The sequence below is a fragment of the Hyperolius riggenbachi genome, chromosome 5 (assembly GCF_040937935.1).
Source record: "Hyperolius riggenbachi isolate aHypRig1 chromosome 5, aHypRig1.pri, whole genome shotgun sequence".
NCBI classification, from domain to species: domain Eukaryota; kingdom Metazoa; phylum Chordata; class Amphibia; order Anura; family Hyperoliidae; genus Hyperolius; species Hyperolius riggenbachi.
The window spans coordinates 343,087,685-343,109,077 of record NC_090650.1 but is presented as its reverse complement, the minus strand read 5'-3'; the positions used below and the strand labels follow the sequence as shown (position 1 = coordinate 343,109,077).

Genomic DNA, 21,393 nt, shown 5'->3' with positions numbered 1-21,393 from the left:
CGGGCTTGACAGCGATGCCCCTGTTGATCCCATGGAGTATTGGGTCAAGCGCCTGGAGATCTGGAGCGAGCTGGCGCAGTACGCCCTGGAAGTGCTGTCCTGCCCCCCTTCCAGCGTGCTGTCCGAGCGCTGCTTCAGTGCAGCTGGTGGTGTGGTCACCGAGAAACGCTCACGTCTGTCTCACAAGTCTGTGGACAGACTGACGTTTCTCAAGATGAACCAGGCGTGGGTGGAAGGCGAGTTCCTGGCCCCTGTTGTCGGCGAGAGGGGGACATGAACTGGCTAAGAACCATCGTTAATGTGCCTTACCACCCTTTACCACCTCCTGGCTCCTGCTCACTAAGCCAGCCTGGTTCACTTTGACTATTACGTCGCCTGCAGCCACACATTTTACACCTACAGTGGGCTGCTGTGTACGCGTACGTTAAAAAGGGGCGCTGGGAAAAAAGGGCGCGGGGTCTTAAACGATAAGCATGGATAACGTTTAAAAATGTATTGTACTGTATTTCGTTTAAAATTAATGGTTTATAAAGTTATAAATCATTAAATAATGTGCATTAAATCGGCAATTGTAAAAACGTTAATCTTTCGTTTAAATAGTGAAACGTATAATAACGTTTAAAAAAAAAATTACTAAGTAACCCTCCCTGTACCTACCCCTAACCCCTAGACCCCCCTGTTAGTGCCTAAACCTAAGACCCCCCTGTTGGTGCCTAAACCTAAGACCCCCTGTTGGTGCCTAAACCTAAGACCCCCCTGTTGGTGCCTAAACCTAAGACCCCCCTGTTGGTGCCTAAACCTAAGACCCCCCTGTTGGTGCCTAAACCTAAGACCCCCCTGTTGGTGCCTAAACCTAAGACCCCCCTGTGATAAGCATTAATAACGTTTCAAAAACATATTGTGCGGTTTTTTCGTTTAAAAATAATGTAAAAAAAATAAAATTGTACTGTTTTTCGTTTAAAAATAATGTTTGAAAAAAATATTGTACTGTTTTTCGTTTAAAAATAATATTAAAAAATGTATAAATCAATAAATAATGTGTAATCATGAGAAGCAGTAATAAAACATTAAGTCTCCGGGCGCCGCTTTTAAAACGTTATTTTTCTCCGGCGCCCTTTTTTCCTATCAGGCGCCCATTAAACGATATTTATTATGGGAGTGAATGGCGGCGCCCGATTTGTCCACTATCCTCCTGCGCCCTTTTTTACTGTTACCGCTGTGTACTGCCCTTCTGCTGTCTGTCTGTGTTTCCCACTGCCAGGGTACACAGATTTACCTTCTGCTGCCACTCTGCCACCAGCTATTACGTCAAACAATAGCTATATATCTGTGTAATTTGTTTTACAAACAAAACCAAAAAACCATAAAAAAAAAAAAAGGTTTAATTTTTCTGAGGTGCCCGGGTTGAAAACTGTGTTGTCCCAGTTGTGTATTGGACACGATGTGGGCTGCACGACCGCTGTCTGGGACCTCCTGTTGTGTTTATTTACGGCCTGGTATCACCGCTAGGTACCAGGGCTATTATGTCACGCTGCCTGCCTGCTGCCACACTCACACTACTCCTCCATTCCTCCTGCTGCTGCTGTCTGTCTGTGTTTCCCACTGCCAGGGTACACAGAATTAGCTTCTGCTGCCACTCTGCCACCAGCTATTACGTCAAACAATAGCTGCTCACATAATTACTCCTCCATTCCTCCTGCTGCTGCTGTCTGTCTGTGTTTCCCAACGCCAGGGTACACAGATTTACCTTCTGCTGCCACTCTGCCACCAGCTATTACGTCAAAAAATAGCTATATCTGTGTAATTGGTTGTAAAACCAAAACTACAAAACCATTACAAAAAAAAAGGTTTAATTTTTCTGAGGTGCCCGGGTTGAAAACTGTGTTGTCCCAGTTGTGTATTGGACACGATATGGGCTGCACGACCGCTGTCTGGGACCTCCTGTTGTGTTTATTTACGGCCTGGTATCACCGCTAGGTACCAGGGCTATTATGTCACGCTGCCTGCCTGCTGCCACACTCACACTACTCCTCCATTCCTCCTGCTGCTGCTGTCTGTCTGTGTTTCCCACTGCCAGGGTACACAGAATTAGCTTCTGCTGCCACTCTGCCACCAGCTATTACGTCAAACAATAGCTGCTCACATAATTACTCCTCCATTCCTCCTGCTGCTGCTGTCTGTCTGTGTTTCCCAACGCCAGGGTACACAGATTTACCTTCTGCTGCCACTCTGCCACCAGCTATTACGTCAAAAAATAGCTATATCTGTGTAATTGGTTGTAAAACCAAAACTACAAAACCATTACAAAAAAAAGGTTTAATTTTTCTGAGGTGCCCGGGTTGAAAACTGTGTTGTCCCAGTTGTGTATTGGACACAATGTGGGCTGCACGACCGCTGTCTGGGACCTCCTGTTGTGTTTATTTACGGCCTGGTATCACCGCTAGGTACCAGGGCTATTATGTCACGCTGCCTACCTGCTGCCACACTCACACTACTCCTCCATTCCTCCTGCTGATGCTGCTGTCTGTCTGTGTTTCCCACTGCCAGGGTACACAGAATTACCTTCTGCTGCCAGTCTGCCACCAGCTATTACGTCAAACAATAGCTGCTCACATTACCCCTCCATTCCTCCTGCTGCTGCTGCTGTCGGTCTGTGTTTCCCACTGCCAGGGTACACAGAATTACATTCTGCTGCCACTCTGCCACCAGCTATTACGTCAAACAATAGCTATATATCTGTGTAATTTGTTTTACAAACAAAACCAAAAAACCATAAAAAAAAAGGTTTAATTTTTCTGAGGTGCCCGGGTTGAAAACTGTGTTGTCCCAGTTGTGTATTGGACACGATGTGGGCTGCACGACCGCTGTCTGGGACCTCCTGTTGTGTTTATTTACGGCCTGGTATCACCGCTAGGTACCAGGGCTATTATGTCACGCTGCCTACCTGCTGCCACACTCACACTACTCCTCCATTCCTCCTGCTGATGCTGCTGTCTGTCTGTGTTTCCCACTGCCAGGGTACACAGAATTACCTTCTGCTGCCAGTCTGCCACCAGCTATTACGTCAAACAATAGCTGCTCACATTACTCCTCCATTCCTCCTGCTGCTGCTGCTGTCGGTCTGTGTTTCCCACTGCCAGGGTACACAGAATTACATTCTGCTGCCACTCTGCCACCAGCTATTACGTCAAACAATAGCTATATATCTGTGTAGTTTGTTTTACAAACAAAACCAAAAAACCATTAAAAAAAGGTTTAATTTTTCTGAGGTGCCCGGGTTGAAAACTGTGTTGTCCCAGTTGTGTATTGGACACGATGTGGGCTGCACGACCGCTGTCTGGGACCTCCTGCCTGCTGTGTTTATTTACAGCCCTGGTATCACCGCTAGGTACCAGGGCTATTATGTCACGCTGCCTGCCTCATTGACTGCCTGCTGCCACACACTCATCCTCCTCCTCCTGCTGCTGAATTTACCTCCTGCTGTCTGTGTGTTTCCACTGCCAGGGAGCACATACAATGGCGCTTCCAACATGCGTGCGCCACCAGCTATTTGTTACGCTCAAAAATAGCTGCATTTCTTTAAAAAAAAAATTGAAAAGAGAAATAAGTGAAGAAGAAGACGATATAGAAGAAGATGAAGAAGATGAAGAAGAAAAAGATGAAGAAGGAGAAGAAGAAGAAGATGAAGATGAAGAAGAAGAAGAAGATGAAGAAGAAGATGAAGAAGATGAAGAAGAAGATGAAGAAGATGAAGAAGAAGATGAAGAAGATGATGAAGAAGAAGAAGATGAAGAAGATGAAGAAGATGAAGAAGATGAAGAAGATGAAGAAGAAGATGAAGAAGATGAAGAAGATGAAGAAGAAGATGAAGAAGATGAAGATGAAGAAGATGAAGAAGAAGAAGATGAAGAAGGAGAAGAAGAAGAAGATGAAGAAGAAGAAGATGAAGAAGATGAAGAAGATGAAGAAGATGAAGAAGAAGATGAAGAAGATGAAGAAGATGAAGAAGAAGATGAAGAAGATGAAGAAGAAGATGAAGAAGATGAAGAAGAAGAAGATGAAGAAGAAAAAGATCAAGAAGATGAAGAAAAAGAAGATGAAGAAGAAGAAGATGATGATGAAGAAGATGAAGAAGATGATGAAGAAGAAGAAGACAATATAAAAGAAGAAGATATAGAAGAAGATATAGAAGAAGAAGATATAGAAGAAGAAGATATAGAAGAAGAAGAAGAAGAAGAAGAAGATATAGAAGATAAAGAAGAAGAAGAAGAAGAAGAAGTATATACAGTACTGAACAAAATTCTGGACACAACTTCTCTTTTCACCTTTTTTTTTTTAAAGGAACATCCCCACATAATCACTTGCTGTTGTTACTTGGAAAAAAAGATGTTTCTTGCATCATTCACCCTCAAAACAAGTGTAGGAAGCTATTTAAGGCCAATTCGAATAGTCAGCTCGAAGAATGAGCTCGAATACCGACTCGAATAGTGAGCTCGAAGTCCGAGGTCGAATCGAATAGTAAAATTTATTCGACTCGAATATTCGACTGACCTCGAATAATTTACTATTCGAATTCGACCAAACTCGAATTTTGAAAAGGGGTATTTGAGCACCACTGCTTCTGAAGTCAAGTTCAGCATAAAGTTTGCCAGTTATGAATTGTGGGGAATCGAATATAATTTTTACTTTGCAATGTATTTTGTGGTGATGCAGCACAGCTGCCAGTTGATGCTTCTTCTATTAACACTGGCATTTGCATGACACAAGTACACCTGCATTTGCTTGGTCCTAATTTTTCCACTCATTAGTGTCAGAATTGTATTGCCAGTTTAACAAAACTGATTTGCAAGATTATTATATTCAGTTGGAGATTGACAAAAATTTTGCGAATTTACCACCCACAATTTTGCTCATCCCCGGGCACATTGTTACGGTGGCCACTAACTGTCCAATTTCTAACGAAAAATCATTCGAGCGATCAGAAATTCTGATCGGATTGGTTGAAAATAATCTCAAGTGATGGGCACAATCCATTATGAACGATTGGATTTTTGTCAAACGAAAATCTGGATTTTCTTGATTGGTTGTGATTGGTTGTGATAGATATGAAGCAAAGGTTGGTTTGTTGATGGTGTAGCGGACGATTTTTCTTCCGATCAGAATTTCTGATCGCCCGAATGATTTTTCGCTAGAAATTGGACCATTAGTGGCTACCTTAGGGCAAGATATTCGGGGCACCTCACAGTCAATTTGTCTGTGTTTTGGGAAAAAAAACACAGGGCCCTTTTGAGCTGGCTATGCCCACGTCACATCCACGCCCTTTTCCTGGCACCCACGTTAAGGGCAGCCATTTTTTTGGCTTCATGCGCCGCACTTTAACTTTCTCCTTGGTAGCCCATGGTGCCCCTGATCTTTTAGGTTCCTAGCAACACCCCTGCTCATCCCTATGATGCAGAGCTTGGGAGAGACGAGGTCATATGAATAAAAGTTAAGTTTCAGTTTGCTTTAAGCCATATTTCATAGTGATTGATTTTGTTTATTACCTGTCCTTGCTGGAATGGATGCAACGCATCTGGTTTGAACAAAAGCCGTTTTCCTGTGTCCCCCCTTGGACCATATATACAGATGTGCACAGGAGCCTGTGTGCCTGCTTGTTCCAGGTGTCCCGTGAAGACGCTGATCTCATACTTCACAGCTATAGGAAACAAAAGCATAAACTAGACATAATCAACCTATTCTAAAGAAACTAAAAAACACTAAGAGAAGCATAGGATCGATTTTAAGGAAGGAATTGATTTGTATGTCTCTGATTGGCTGATTGCAGTCACGTGATCATGTATCATGTACAGTATATGCATACTAGAACAAGTAGCAGAACACATGATCATGGCTAGCCAATGAAATACTTACAAATGACTTGTTTAAATCAATCTCCTGAAGCGACAGGTATATGGACACAGCCATATTTATTTCCTTTTAAACAATACCAGTTGCCTGGCTGTCCTGCTGATCCTCTGCCTCTAATACTTTTAGCCATAGATTCTGAACAAACAGAAGCACACCAGATGTTTCTGACAAATCTGTCAAATCTGACAAGATTAGCTGTGTGCTTGTTTCTGGTGTGTGATTTAGACACTTCTGCAGCCGAATAGACCAGCAGGGCTGCCAGGCAACTGGTATTGTCTAAAAGGAAATAAATATGGCAGTTTCCATATAGTTCTCACTTCAGGTTCACTTTAAAATATGTCTATACCACAAATAAATAAGAAACATTCAACGAATGAGCTGAATATATTACCACATAGTGACAGATAATGTTCTAAAATCATGAAATACATTTCGGGTGTATAAATGCTTTTTCCCTTAGCAAAGTATAAATGTCAAAGACCATTTGAGCATCTGAGCATGTTGCAGACATTACAGCTGTGGCGTAGCTAGAGATCATGGAGCCCCATAGTAAAACGTAATCATGGGGCCCTCTGAAGCAATGCCACCTGCCCCTACTCTATAGATATGAGTTCATTGGGCAATTTACATTCTTATGCAGTCATCAACGCTGCATAGTCCATGGGCAGTAAGACCATGGCCTCGATTCATCAAGACTTATTGAATCAATTACCGACAGCTCGGTAAAATACCGAACTCGCTAAGTTGATTTCAGGATTCATTAAAGTTATATACAGCTGTTAGCTAGCATTCGGTAATCATTCGGTAATGATGCGGTAAAACGGAGGAAAGTGCAATTCATGAAAATGAAAGTGGGCGTGGTTTAGCGTTACATTTAGGATTAGTTATCTCCTTCACTGCTCTGTCATTATTCCTGTCAGATCATTGCTGACAGAGAAGATGGAGCCATTTGAAGTGGTTATGTATCAGCTGAGAGTGATTCAAAGGCACAGAAGGGCAAGAATAAGGTCTAGAACCATATCAATTTGCAAGAGAATAGATTTATTTGCTATACCAGGACATCGGCATTTCTCTTGAATCATCTTGTAAGAGAACACAGGCAGTGCCAGGGTTAACTAATTAGCTAGCTTCACTATAATTTTTTCAGAAAAGGCTCCTATCAAGCCGCAGCTGGCGAAATTGTGGGATTGTCCCAACCACTTTCAGAATCCTGGTCCAGGTGTTAAGCCCTATTCGGAATGTTGCTACGTGGTGTTCAAAGGACTTCCTTTTTACCCACAATTCCACCGGAATCTTATGGCCTTGTGTTAAATTACCGCTGTAAAATGGAAATATCGACATGTTAACGAATGGTTACCGCATTGTTATCGATATTTTATTGAATTCACACCGAATGCGGAAAAACCTTGACGAATACAACTAGAAAACAATAAATTTTGAATTCGGTAATTTAACAAATTGTAAAAAGTTATTGCAAAGACAATGATGAATCGAGGCCAAAGTCAGAAGGTGGAGAAACACAGGAAGGTAAATGTTGAATACATTAAATAGAACCTGGGCCCACTATGCACCAGGGCCCAATAGCAGCTGCTATGGCTGCTATGGCTATTGCAACGCCCCTGCATTACAGTGTATATATGTTGCTGTAGCATGAACAGACATTACTGTGTACATATGTTGCTGTAGCATCAATGTTAGTATACTTAATACAATTCCCATGTTTTATACTCCAACTATATCTAAAATATCAGGGTTATGGGTCTCTCAAAGAGTCTTTACCAGCCCCATCCATGGGCTATAGTAGCTGGAAAGGAGGCTGAGGCTGTAATAAAAAAGAAAGGAACTCGGGTGCAATGAAAGTGGCAAATCAAGAAGAGGGGTGCATTTCTAATCAATCTAACTTTTGGATGAGTGGATAGCACTATAAACCCCATTCCTTATAACTAGGTACCACACCAGGCCAGGGAGTGTACAAGAAGTCCCAGTTCTCATCGGTAAGGAAGGGAGGGGGTGTGACTTTTGTAGCAGCTTACAAACAGTCAATACTTGTCACTGGGAGTCCCAGCTTCACTTCTAGTAACAAAAAAATGTGTGTGTGTAATATATGTATATATTGATTAGGTATAATGATTAGGTATAATATAATGATATACTGATTTGTATGTGTAGTACAGCTAATAAATAAAACATTAGCAGCAGAGACATACATCTAATATTATTTCCAGTACAGGAAGAGTTAAGAAACTCCTGTTGTCTATGCAAAAAAGCCATTGAGCTCACAAAGAGCTCTGTCTTCTGAAGCTTATTATCTAAAGTGTCAGTCACTGTATTGTTTTTTTTCTCTGCAGAGGACAGTTCAAAAGTTCACTGGCCTGCTCTGTAAAATCATTTAGAATGCTGAGTAGTGCGTAAAATGCAAATACTGTATTAGAGAATGATGCATTGTTATAAAAAAACAAAAAAACGATATACCTTAAAATAAAAATATGAGAATATATTCGTTGCTACTAATGTTCTAGTAATTATCTGTACTACACTAGCAATTCATTATATCATAATTTTTTTTTTTTTTTTTTGCTTAAGTGTCTCTTTAAGGATAATGATAAATGAAGGACATTTATGTAACTAATAATATATTTTTTAGGGGTTGAAAATCTAGGTTTATGCAGTGTAACCCGGGAATCCTGGATAATTTACTACATTCTAATGTAGGTCAATCCATTTCCTCTTTTTCTGGATATTTACTGAATTTTTTCCCTCAAGGTTTTAAGTTTGTGAACCCATTATATAATATAAACAGTGCATTTTGAATCTTTTGTCTTGAGTATATTTGATCAATTTTTCCTATTTTTATTTCCCCTATGGACAAAGTTAGTTAGGCTTTTACTGCAGACAGGAATAAGATATGACCACCTAATCACAGCCAATCAAGAAGAAACTTAAAAATCTTGGTAGCGAAAAAAATAAAGGCTTTTCATAGCTGCATTTATGCATGTGATTGGCTGCTTGTAAGCATATGCCACACCCCCTTCCTGTTTTCTACATAGAGGAAAAAAAGAATGTATGTTATGTCTAGATGTGAGTCAAGTTGTTTATGTAACATTTCACGGGATACCAGATAACTTACTTTAGTACAACTCTGCTGTATTACACAAAAACCAGCCATAGCCAATGTATAAATAAAATTAATAAGAATAAAACACCGGAACAGTTCTGACAGATTTTGCTTAATGAAGGGACATATAAAATAACTGCGCCGTTAATGTAAAGATTGAGAGCATTTAAATGCTGCTCATTCAGAAAAGATTACAAATGGAAGAGAGTGGAGGATTTTATAAGTCTCATAAACACACATTCAGTATTTAATGTGAAAATTGAAAATAAAACTCCCACAATGTTTATGGTAAATCAAGTTTATTGTTTATAGTAGTGGTTCTGTTGGTGGATTCCATAAGGTGAATGGTGGTATGTAAATGATCATATGTGCGGACATGGAAACTTATTAATAGACACACTACAGGATTGGGGATTATACGATGTGATGACATCATGGGAAAACTTAAGATTGCAGAGTTGCTATTTTTAGGTAATAATGTTGTACCTGTGATTTGTCCAAATGATTGATTAGTTTTAATTGAAATAATGTCCACATTTTGTACACAGAAATTTGTGATGTTGAGGGAAATGTGTTTAAAATCTGATTAGGATTAAAACACAATTGACATGATTTTATCAAACTAATGCATAGAAAAAAACATTGACTCTGGATTACATTTTAATTTGCTACCTTAACTGACTGTTGCTCATTTAGTTCTCTCCCTTGAATCTGAATGAGTGCTGTTAGTTGAAGAACATTAATAAATACAATGCCAAATAGTTAATGATCTGCTAATGCTTATAGATACACTAACATTAATTGATCCACGTTTTAGCCTTTTTTACGCCCAATAAATCCTCAGCAGGAAGTATCACCATTGGTCTGTTTAGTGGACCAATAGGAAATCTCCAGAGGGAGATTCAAGACCCCTGTTATATCACTATAGCAGCTACAAGCGGCAGGAAGGAAAGCCCCGCCTTAGAATTTTCCACCAGGGCTTCTTGTTTACCTACAAATCTAACCAATGAGCATTTTCCTTAGGAATGATTCTCACTGGTCTAAAGGGGCCCATACACCTAAGGATTTTCCCGCCGATATACAGCAGATTTGATCACTGTGATCGAATCTGCTGTGAAATCGTTGCGCAAACGCTGACAGCGACAATACATTACCTGCTCTGCCGGCGCGTGTCCCCGCTGTCACCGCTGTCTTCTTATCCGCTGGGCTCCGAGTCCAGCAGGCTTTACTTCTTCCTGTCCTGGCAGGAAGTTTAAACAGTAGAGCGCCCTCTACTGTTTAAACTTCCCCGGACAGGAAGTGAAGCCTGTCAAACTTGGAGCCCAGCGGAGAAGAAGACAGCGGAGACCAGGGGACTCGCGCCGGCCGGAGCAGGTAATGTATGCAGGGTGGGCGGCGGCAGCAGCGGCAGCTTCACAGGTTGTGATCGGTTTCATGCTGAAATCGATCACCATCTGTTTGCAGTAAAGGCAGCCATGCGATCCCTCTCTGATCAGATTCGATCAGAGAGGGATCTACCTGTTGGTTGATCTGATGGCACATCGAGCAGTGTATGGCCACCTTAAGAAGATCAATGGAACAATAGGAAGACCCTGTGGAAGATTCAAGGATAGTAGTGTCGGGGTTCACAGTATTCTGGCAATAGTATATTTTGTTGTTGAGGTGGTCTTTAATTAAGATTTTAAGTAGACCACTGAGAATTAAGATTGAGACATAGGATTAGATATGGATTGCAGCATGGGATATGAAAAACATTCTCCTTTTCTTTGGATGTTTTTAATAAAATAAAAATAAATAAAATAAACTAATATAGATCTAGTAAATCAGCAGGTGATAAAAAGTGATAAGTGTTGCTGGTACTGCAAATGTTTTGTCAAAATTAATAGAAATTGCCCACCAATATAGGTAAAAACTGCTTGTTAATTCTCAAGCGATTACTGTTCTAGGCAGGTTGCAATTTGCATGGACACTGTCTGTAAGCATTGATTTGTTAATTCAATAAGCCAGTAAACAGTGTGCAGTGCTGGACAACAGTTTATTTGCTTTAAGCAATTTTTTTGTAACATTGGCAAAAAAATCGGACCCTTTGTCTAGTGCTCCCGACTGGTGAGTCACAGCTTCTGCTGAAGCCAGTTCTATGTGGTTTGGTGTTAGAAAATCCGAAGAAGTAACCACTTCTGTTGTCTTGTCTTCGGAGCCTCTACTAAAACACCTATTTCCTTCCAGTAACTAAAACTGATCATGCACAATAATTGATATTAATCTCTATAATTGAATCCTGATTTTTTTTAAGGATAAACATTCCTTAAACTACTCCACCAGGATCATGTTGCATGCTGAGACAGTTAATATGCAGGCTTCTAGAATCCCAAACAAATTTGGAAAAAAATTTCATGTGTATGCATTTTACATAGTTCAAGATGGTGGTATGTGTCATGTATCATGTCACAGCATCTATGGACATATCACAGCAGCATAGTCACTTCTGTGATATGGCTGTAAGTGATAAGTAAAAGTATGCATCTAGTTGCCTTTATTCCATAGTTCTGTAGTCTGATAGCATCTCCAACAAATATTGGTCCAATTTGTGATGGTATGTTGGACATAGATCAGACTGTATGAGATGGCTTCATACCTTGGAGATGTTACCTGACTACAGCACTCTGCTGCCTGGTCCATTATACTTTGACAGGGGACTTTAGTGAAGGACACATGCCTAGAGCTTATTAGCAATCATTGGATCAGTTTGTGAGCTTACACTGATCAATACTGGTAAACCAGTTGTGATCTTGAGTATTATTTATTTATTTATTTGTTGTATTTATAAAGCGCCAACATATTACGCAGCGCAGAGTAGATGGACTTTAGCGTAGGGTATAGGTTATCACCATGAGATGCACTTGGTGCTCTTGGTAAAAGCAGGTCTAGGAAGACTCCTAACTGTAGACCTTCAGAGGGTCCTCTCCAAACTTGTTCCATAAGATACACCCAAGAGAAGGCTAGTGAGCAGGTCCACACTTTGCTGGAAAGAGTATTATTACAAAGTGGCCTGAAATGCATTGGAAGTTAACATTAAATGAATGGAAGCTACAGCATATGGACCTGTTCTGCTTCTGCATCAACTCTGGCAGAAGTGACCACTATGATTAGTGGACTTATAATGATGATAACAATAACATGAAAATGACTTACTTGGGAAGACAGCTAAACCATTCTCCAGAACTGGAAGCTCACACACAAGCTCACAGTTTCCATGGTTTCTTGACAGCCACCTGTTAGCTTCCAAATTGTATGTTTTTCCACTTTTCATGTTTTGTAGAATTATCTGTTAAAAGCAAAGTTTTGTTATAGACTGTTTTGTAAAAGAATATATTGAGTTTGTTTGTCCTTTAATTAGCAATGCATTCATTGTATTAAAACATATATTATGCCAGTGTTACATTGCTTTGTTAAAATGTATTGATCATTTCCTAGATTTTCAGCCTCTGCTTCCATGCTTTTTTTGCATTAGGGATAGAGAGTATATCATAAACCAAGATAAAAACTTTCTATATCAGACAAGCAGATGTGTATTGGTAATGAACTTGATTTTCTTAAAGATGTTTCTCAACATGCAAACTTAGTATATGTAAGAACCCTGTTGACTTTTAACTTGTGATCCTTCATTCCATCTGTGATATTGATATATGAAAAGGATTGATCATATTGCAAACGTTACTGCTGTTATCTCTTGCACTGTGAACTTTGTAATTACCTGTTGTATTTGAAGTTGTTGTATTTGATGATATGCTGTATTTTCTGGACTATAAGACACACTTTTTCTTCCCAAAATTGGGGGGGGGGGGGAGGGGGGGATCAGTGCGTCTTATAATCCAGACAATGGGGACTGGCGCCAAGTCCCCCCCCCCACCCCCAGTTACCTACATATTGCAAAAGTTCCCCTCCCATGTCCTTTTTTGACCCATGTGTCCTTCCTTGCCACCCCTGTGTCGGTTCTCTGCCCCTGGAGTATAATACTTCCAGCCAGGTATACGCCCCTCCCATCAACTGGTACAGAAGTAGGCACACATGAGAGGCTACAAAAGACTTTGAGAAGCGATCCACGAATCAGGTGGGGGGGTGCTGCCCCAGACAAACCAATCACAGCACTGTTCCCTTTTGGAGCCTATGGTCTTGTGGGCGGGACCAAAGCTCTATCATTGTGGCCAATCACTCACTCAGTAGCAGTGATCTGTCAATTAGGGGAAAAAGGTCCATAAAACGCACCTGCACCATGGACGCACCAGGTTTAGTATATTTTTCCACCTGGTTTTTGCCCTCTAAACCTAAGTAACGCTTGTGGTCTGATAAACATGGTACGGTTTTCCACAAAAAAAAATAAAAAAAAATCTTCTTTGGTGTTCAAAAAAGTAATCAAAAATTATAGCTCCATGATCTCAGTAAAGTTCAGAATCCCCTAAACACACACACACACTATGTCAAAATGATAATTTATTGCAAAGATAAAAACAGCTGAATTACAAGGCAAACTTTTTCTGTCCAAATGTTCTTGTCTTTACTTGTTCAAATCCTTTCCACCTTTCTGGCTCCACTATTGAAAGAGAGTTTCTTTGGCCAACAGTGAAGCTCAGAAGAGACGTCCCTTTGCTTCACTGCCTGTATCTCTGAAAGTACGTAATGCTTTGGCCGGTATCAGTGAAGGGAACTTCTCTTTACAATGCTCCGTTCTAATATTTTTGTTTTTCAGAAGTCTGTTTTAACAGAGAAGCTTAACCAGTTTGGGACGCTTGGTTAGTTAGATATCCACCATGTTTATCAAAGTTTAATCCTGACATGGTATAGATTTAACACATTACTCCTGCGGCTAACTCAGCTGTCTTATTACTTGAGTTGAGTTCCGTGCAATTGAATTCCGTGCATCCTGACCATGTGATCACTGTGAGCCAATCACAGTGATCACAAATATAGAACAGTGCTACTAGGGAGGTCAAAGCAAACCTTAAAGAGAAACTCCAACCTAGAATTGAACTTTATCCCAATCAGTAGCTGATACCCCCTTTTACATGAGAAATATAATGATTTTCACAAACAGACCATCAGGGGGCGCTGTATGACTGATTTTGTGCTGAAACCCCTCCCACAAGAAGCTCTGAGTACCGCGGTACTCTGGGCAAACTGCCACAATGTAACAAGGTTCACAGACAGGAATTAGCTGTTTACAGCTGTCTGTAACAGCCAGAACAGCTAGAAACAGCTACATAACCTGCCCACAGTAACAATGTCACCATGTAATACATGTCAGAATGTGAATCTGGGAGAGGAAAGATTTTACAATGAGCAAACACTGACTAAATCATTTATACATAATTATGGTAAAAAATGAAGCACTTTTTTTACTACATTATTTTCACTGGAGTTCCTCTTTAAGTGAAAATAAACTTATGAGATAATGAATTGTATGTGTAGTACAGCTAAGAAATAGAACATTAGTAGGAAAGAAAAGAGTCTCGTATTATTTTCCAGTACAGGAACAGTTCAGTTAACTATGCAAAAGAGCGTCTCTGAACTATTTCATCCACTGAATACAGCCCTGTTTTCTGAAGCACTTAAAATGCCAAGAAACAGTGAGAGACAGCTTGAGATAAGGTTTTACTGCAGGAAAGTTCAAAGGGTCATTATTTATGCTTTGTTGTATAGCTTATTTTATCAAAAAAGCTATATAACTGAAAATAAAAACATAAGACTCTTTTCTTTGCTACTAGTATTCTATCCATTATCTGTACTACACTACACAAATTGTATATTCATTATTCCATACGTTTTTTTCTTCACTTCATGCTTTTCACTATCCAGCAGACGCTGGATAGTGTAATGGTTAAGGGCTCTGCCTCTGACACAGGGGACCTAGGGTCGAATCTCAGCTCTGCCTGATCAGTAAGCCAGCACCTATTCAGTAGGAGACCTTGGGCAAGACTCCTTAACACTGCTACTGCCTATAGAGCGCATCCTAGTGGCTGCAACTCTGAGTCCGCCAGGAGAAAAGTGAGATATAAATGTTGTCTTGTCTTTTAGTAAAATAAATGAAAAACAAACAAACAAACCTGCTAATGGTGCTCAGTACATGGCTAAATCCTATTGGTAATCTTTAACCACTTCAGGATTCTGCGTACGCATATGTACGCCCCTGAATCCTGAAGCGGTTTCCATGGAAACGGCCGCTCGAATGAGCGGCCGTTCCATGTCAGTTCACGGAGGGTGTCTCCGTGAACACCCTGCGAGCCTCCGATCGTGGCTCGCAGGGTAAATGTAAACAGGCGGGGAAGATCTTCCCCGCTGTTTACATACATACGGCGCTGCTGCGCAGCAGCGCCGTGACGGAGATCGGCGATCCCCGGCCTCTGATTGGCCGGGGATCGCCGGCATCTGATAGGCTAAAGCCTATCCTATCCGGCGCAGGACGGCTTTCCGTCCTGCGCCGCACACAGGGGACGGGAGAGGGAGGGAAGGCGGCAGAGGGAGGACTAGCGCTGCGGAGGGGGGCTTTGAGGAGCCCCCCCCCCGCTAGGCACAGCAGCGCGGCGGCGATCAGACCCCCCCAGCAGGACATCCCCCTAGTGGGGAAAAAAGGGGGGAAGTCTGATCGCCCTGCACGATTTCTGATCTGTGCTGCGGGCTGAAGAGCCCCCGCAGCACAGATCAGCCAAACCACCCGGTATCCGGAAGTGGTTAAAATCCAACATTTTGAAATGACCTGATTATGAATGTTTTATACTTGCTATCTTTGGGGAGTTCTGTAGTTGAACACTGACACAAACTGAAATGATAGCCTTTTACTGACGTCCGAAATCCTAATCACTGAATCTATGCACTGCCATTGTCTTTTAACCCTGGCTTGAATTTGCTTATTTATATATATACTGTATATATATACATACATATTGTAAAAATAAACTTATGATATAATGAATCGTATGTCTAGTACAGCTAAAAAACAGAACATTGGCAGCAAAGAAAAGAGTCTCATATTGTTTTCCAGTACAGGAAGAGTTATAAAAAAAAATAAAACACTTCAGTTATCTATGCATAAGAGTTTCTATGAGCTCTTAAACCCATTGGGTTGAATACAGTCCTGTTTTCTGAAGCACTTAAACTGCAAAGAAACTGTGAAAGAGAGCATGAGATAAGGTTTTACTGCAGGAAAGTTCAAATGGTCATTATTTCTGATTTGTTTTATAGATTAAAAGATTGAGTGTGTATTTAGAACTGCAACTGTCACAGAGGTAGAGGGGAGAGAGGCTCCAGTCTCAGGGCACAGTGTAGGAGGGGGCGCACAACTCACTCAGCTATCATTTCCCTATTGTGTTTGAAGCAGAGAGAAATAAGAAAAAGGTCTACATGGCAGTGACTGCAAGCCAGATAACTAGAGATTAAGGTGTTGGGGGTGGGGTTGGGGACCCTGGGGTGCCTCTTAGTCTAATAGCAATCAGTGTGTGATGGCTGGGGTGGGAGGGATGGGGGGCGCACTTTGGTGTCTAAGCCTTGGGTGCTGAAGGACCTTGTCCTGGCTCTGTCATATCTCTACAAACCTGATGACAGTATTCCCATAGGCGCATAGGATCCAGGTACCCTGTGGAATGAACATGTCATTGCTTTTAACCCAGTGAAGTTTGTCTTTGTAGTGTTGAAAAGCATGTAATACATTTTACATCCTGCTTTGTGTAGACTTATGTACTAAAGACATGGTATGGAGAACAGAATTCTGGTATCTTATTGTTGCCATGGTTTCCAGCAAGATTCCTGCAAAGTTATAGCAGATGCAGACTGAAGGTGAAAGATAATATTTAATGCTTTTCAGTCACAAAATGACTTGGAATGATGACATATCCGATATAATTTTTTGTAGTAAGGTGGAGTAACCCTTTAAAGTGTAGCACCGTATTATTCCCGAAGCTCTGCAAATCTTCATTGTTATCCAAGTATGGTCGGTGTATGTGAAATAAGATTAGCGGGCTGTGAGCTCATTTACACACTGTATCATTTGGATTTATTAACATCAGAGACATCTTGTGGCCACTTGTGTAATATCAAGCAGCCAGACTCATTCTTCATGTTAATGGATAGTGCAAGTGTTTCAGGCAGTGAGACTAAATCTTTTCATGCAGATACGTAGAACAGCTGAAAAAATTGAATAAGCAACTAACGAGCCAATCATGGAACTGACCAAATAAGTGAAACCCACTGTTAAAGGATAACTCCGCAAAGTATTTTTGAATTAGGCATTTAATAAGACTAATATATGCTACTTATACATCTAATTCTTTGATGATGTTCATTGAAAACATTCCCTCTAACCAGCTAGTGAGATCCGAGACAGGTTTATGAAGCACAGCAGAAATAGGAGAGAGGTAGGATAGAGTGGAGAGATGGTGTCTGGAGGAAGGGGGTACTCAGGAGTGTGTGAGATCCAGACTATTCTCATGCCTGATACAGATACACCTTGTATATTAAAGTGATACTGAGTCCAAACTCGGGTGAAAAACAGATACTCACTTTAAAAAAGGGAAGCCTTTAGGATCCTATTGAGGCTTCCCTCTCTACTGCCCCCCGTCGCTGAGCCTGGCTCCCCTTCTCTTGCATCGTGGCCTTGCAGTAGACACGAGAGCACGGCTGCGCATGTGCAGTAGAACGGAGCCTTCAGCACTGGCTTACTGCGCATGCATGGGCGGGCTCGCACGGCCACAATAGAGGGAGATTAGCAACAATGCATTGTGATAGTGATATATTCGGGGGCAGAGTCGCTTATCTTTGGGGGCGGGGGGGGGGGGGGGGGGGTTGGTGCGCTAAGCGACGGGGAATATTAGAGTAGAGAGGGAAGCCTTATTAGGATCCTGAGGCCTCCCTCTCTTTAGGTAAGTATCTAATTATGAGCTTCAGCATGGGACACTTTAAAGGTGCCCATACATCTAGCGATTTTGGTGGCCGATTGACCAAGAGACAGATCTCTCTCTGATCGAATCAGAATGTAAACATGCTCTCTCAGTGGTTAGTAGCCTAGGCTGATTAGTTATGTGGAATTCTCCCCCCTTCCTTCCCCGAGAATTCTGGGAGACTAGGTATATTTTGTACTAGCTTTAGAACTCTCAGTAACCAAATATTCTGCAGATTTCGCCTGACAGGACTAAATATATTGCCACTGTAAGGCCTGGCAGACCTCTCGCCTTCCTTCTGTCTCTGTACCCCAATCTAATACGATGCTCTTCACCTAGTGCAGGATGCACTTGTGGAGGAGACAACTCAGATCACAGGAGGATTAGTAGACTAGAGACAGAGAGGAAGGTTGCTCAGAGCAACCACAGCTCTGAGCTTCCTATAACTGCCACAATAAACAAGACGAGGATGGTTGCTTAGAGCGATCGCAGCTACCTCAGCAATGGCAAACATCCACACAGGCACAAAGAAGACAGAACAAGAAGGAGTGTAACTAATAGCAACCGTACTATAGTCACGTCCACAGGGTCAGAACTAGCAGGAGCGCTAACCAATCATTACTGCAGTGATGGATGCATCCAGGCTAGCAAGACTGGAAGGACATAGACATCCACAAGATCAGAACTAGCAGGAGCGCTAACCAATCACCACCGCAGTGATGGCTGCATCCAGGCTAGCAGGATTGAAAGGACTTTGCTATTTGCCTATGCAGGAACAGCAACCGTCCACAAGGAAGCAAGACAAGGTAAATACAATATAGACATGGGACCCAGCCAACAGCTATGGCAAAGCTGAAAGCTATGACAGGCAAAGTGTTAAGGGGGCGGGAGGGAGGGAGGGAGACGCTTTTATATGGACATCACCCCTACAGGACTCTATGGTTCTCTGCTTCTTATTAAAAGAGAAACTGTAGTGAAAACTATTAATGAATAGAATTGCTTATTTGTTAACAATATTTATTATAAATTATGTAGTCAGTGTTTGCCCGTTGTAAAATCTTTCTGCACCCTGATTTACTTTCTGACATGTTTCACAGGTGGCTGTCATGATCTCTCCTGTAGCCAGTCCTGGTGTTTACAGTTGAACTGCAACCAGGCAGTTCTGATTTCTCTGCATGCATTCATTCAGCTGCATAGTTTTTGCCACCATCCAGACACTCCCCATCTAGACAGCCACCATCCAAGCAGCCACTCTCCAGACAGAAATAAAGACAAATAATGTAGCCCAGTACAGCTCATTCCCCTTGAGCTTTTTTATATGGGGGTCCCTCAACAGGCTAGACAGCATGAAAGACGCCATCTGCACAAAGTTGGATGCAGACGTACTATCCATCTCCTCTTGCTCTTCCACAGTGACGTCAGGTAAATTCTCCTCCTCCCCCCAGCCACGAACAATACCACGGGAACGTTGAGCAGCACAAGCCCCCTGTGACGCCTGCTGCGGTTGTTCTTCTGCCGCCGCCTCCTCCTCCAAAGAAACACCTTCCTCATCATCCGAGTCTGACTCCTCTTCCCTACATGACTCTTCCTCCTCCTCCCCCTTCTGTGCTGCCACAGGTATTGAGGAAACATCTGATTCTGATGAAAATTGCTCCCACAACTGTTCCTCCCGTAACTGTTCCTGTTCACGCTCCTCCACAGCTTGGTCCACCACTCTATGCATGGCACGCTCCAGGAAGTAAGCGTACGGGATCAAGTCGCTGATGGTGCCTTCACTGCAACTCACCAGGTAGGTCACCTCCTCAAACGGCCACATGAGCCTGCATGCATTTCGCATGAGTGTCCAGTTGTTGGGCCAGAACATCCCCATCTCCCCAGATTGTGTACTTCTACTGAAATTGTAGAGGTACTGGGTGACGGCTTTCTCCTGTTCTAGCAGGCAAGAGAACATAAGGAGGGTCGAATTCCAGCGAGTCGGGCTATCGCAAATGAGGCGTCTCACCGGCAACTTGTTTCCCCGCTGAATCTCGGCAAAGTGTGCCATGGCCGTGTAAGACTGCCTGAAATGCCCACACAATTTCCTGGCCTGCTTCAGGACGTCCTCTAAGCCTGGGTACTTTGGCGCAAATATTTGAAAGACTAGACTCAGCACATGTGCCATGCAGGGTACATGTGTCATCTTTCCCAAATTCAATGCGGAAATGTGATTGCTGCCATTGTCACACACCACGTGCGGGGTCAGCCACTGATCCACCTGTTTGTTAAGAGCAGCCAGGAGAGCTGGTCCAGTGTGACTCTCCGCTTTGAGGCAAGACATGTCTAAGATGGCGTGACACCATCATACCTGGCATGCATCATTGGCCCTGGGGAGCTGGAGAGGAGATTGCAGCACCAGTAGAGTTGAACTGCCACTCCGCCAAGGAGGAGGCGGATGACGACAGTGAAGAGGATGTAGCAGGAGGAGAGGAGGTGGCAGGAGGCCTGCCTGCAAGCCGCGGAGGTGTCACAAGTTGGTCCGCTGCACAGCCACGTACTCTCTGCTTGCCATCGGTCACCAGGTTGACCCAATGGGCTGTGTAAGTAATGTACCTGCCATGACCGTGCTTGGCAGACCAGGCATTCGTGGTCAGGTGGACCCTTGACCCAACGCTGTGTGCCAGAGATGACACCACTTGCCTCTCAACTTCATGGTACAGTTTGGGTATCGCCTTTTTAGAGAAATAATTGCGGCCTGTCATCTTCCACTGCGGTGTCCCAATGGCCACAAATTTTTGGAAGGCCTCAGAGTCCACCACACTTGTATGGTAACAGCTGGCGAGCTAACAGTTCCGCCAAGCCAGCTGTCAGACGCCGGGCAGGGGGGTGACTGGCAGAAATTGGCTTCTTCCGCTCAAAGATTTCCTTCACAGACACCTGGCTGCTGTGGGCAGAGGAGCAGGAACCGCTCAAGGTCAGAGGCAGAGTGGAGGAGGGTGGCGGTGAAGGTGCAAGGGAGAAAGTGGCTGAAGATGATGTACCTGAAGGAGGAAGAGCAGAAGGAGGGTGGCTTTTCTTTTGTGTGATGCTTTTGCTCAGGTGCTCTTCCCATTGCAGTTTGTGCCTTTTCTCCATGTGCCTTCGTAAGGCAATTGTCCCTACGTAGATGTTGGCCTTTCCACGGCTCAATTTTGGGAGGCAGAAAGAACAGATGGCATTGCTCCGATCTGAGGCAGACACATTAAAAAATGTCCAAACCGCTGAGTCCCCCTGGGGTGATGGCACTATGGTAGCATCAGCAGCTGACATTGAAGGGCATGTTGCCTGGCTGTACATAGGTGGCGATACATGGCGCCGGACACTGCCACCAGCTGTTTCTGACGACGAGCTCCCCCTGCTTCTTTCAGGAACTCATCTCCTCCTACTCCTCTCTGACTCCCCATCTGAACTGTCCCCCTGTTCATCTCC

The 21,393-nt window shown here is 42.7% G+C and overlaps 1 protein-coding gene and 1 long non-coding RNA gene across 6 annotated transcripts in view; one reads left to right on the top strand and one right to left on the bottom strand.

Moving 5' to 3' along the window:
* Nucleotides 1-21,393, bottom strand: part of RP1 (RP1 axonemal microtubule associated) — a 542,476-nt gene that overhangs the window by 272,563 nt on the left and 248,520 nt on the right. For all 4 annotated transcript variants that reach the window (XM_068237387.1, XM_068237386.1, XM_068237388.1 and 1 more), the window contains 2 exons: nucleotides 12,215-12,347; nucleotides 5,544-5,695 (listed from right to left, as the gene is read on the bottom strand). In XM_068237387.1, coding sequence (XP_068093488.1) covers nucleotides 5,544-5,695; nucleotides 12,215-12,347 — 285 coding nt within the window. The remainder of the gene's footprint in view (nucleotides 1-5,543; nucleotides 5,696-12,214; nucleotides 12,348-21,393) is intronic.
* LOC137518923 (uncharacterized) overlaps nucleotides 19,114-21,393 on the top strand; it is a 47,742-nt gene continuing 45,462 nt past the window's right edge. For both annotated transcript variants that reach the window (XR_011020927.1, XR_011020926.1), the window contains exons 1-2: nucleotides 19,114-19,566; nucleotides 19,651-19,738. This is a non-coding gene — a long non-coding RNA (uncharacterized lncRNA). The remainder of the gene's footprint in view (nucleotides 19,567-19,650; nucleotides 19,739-21,393) is intronic.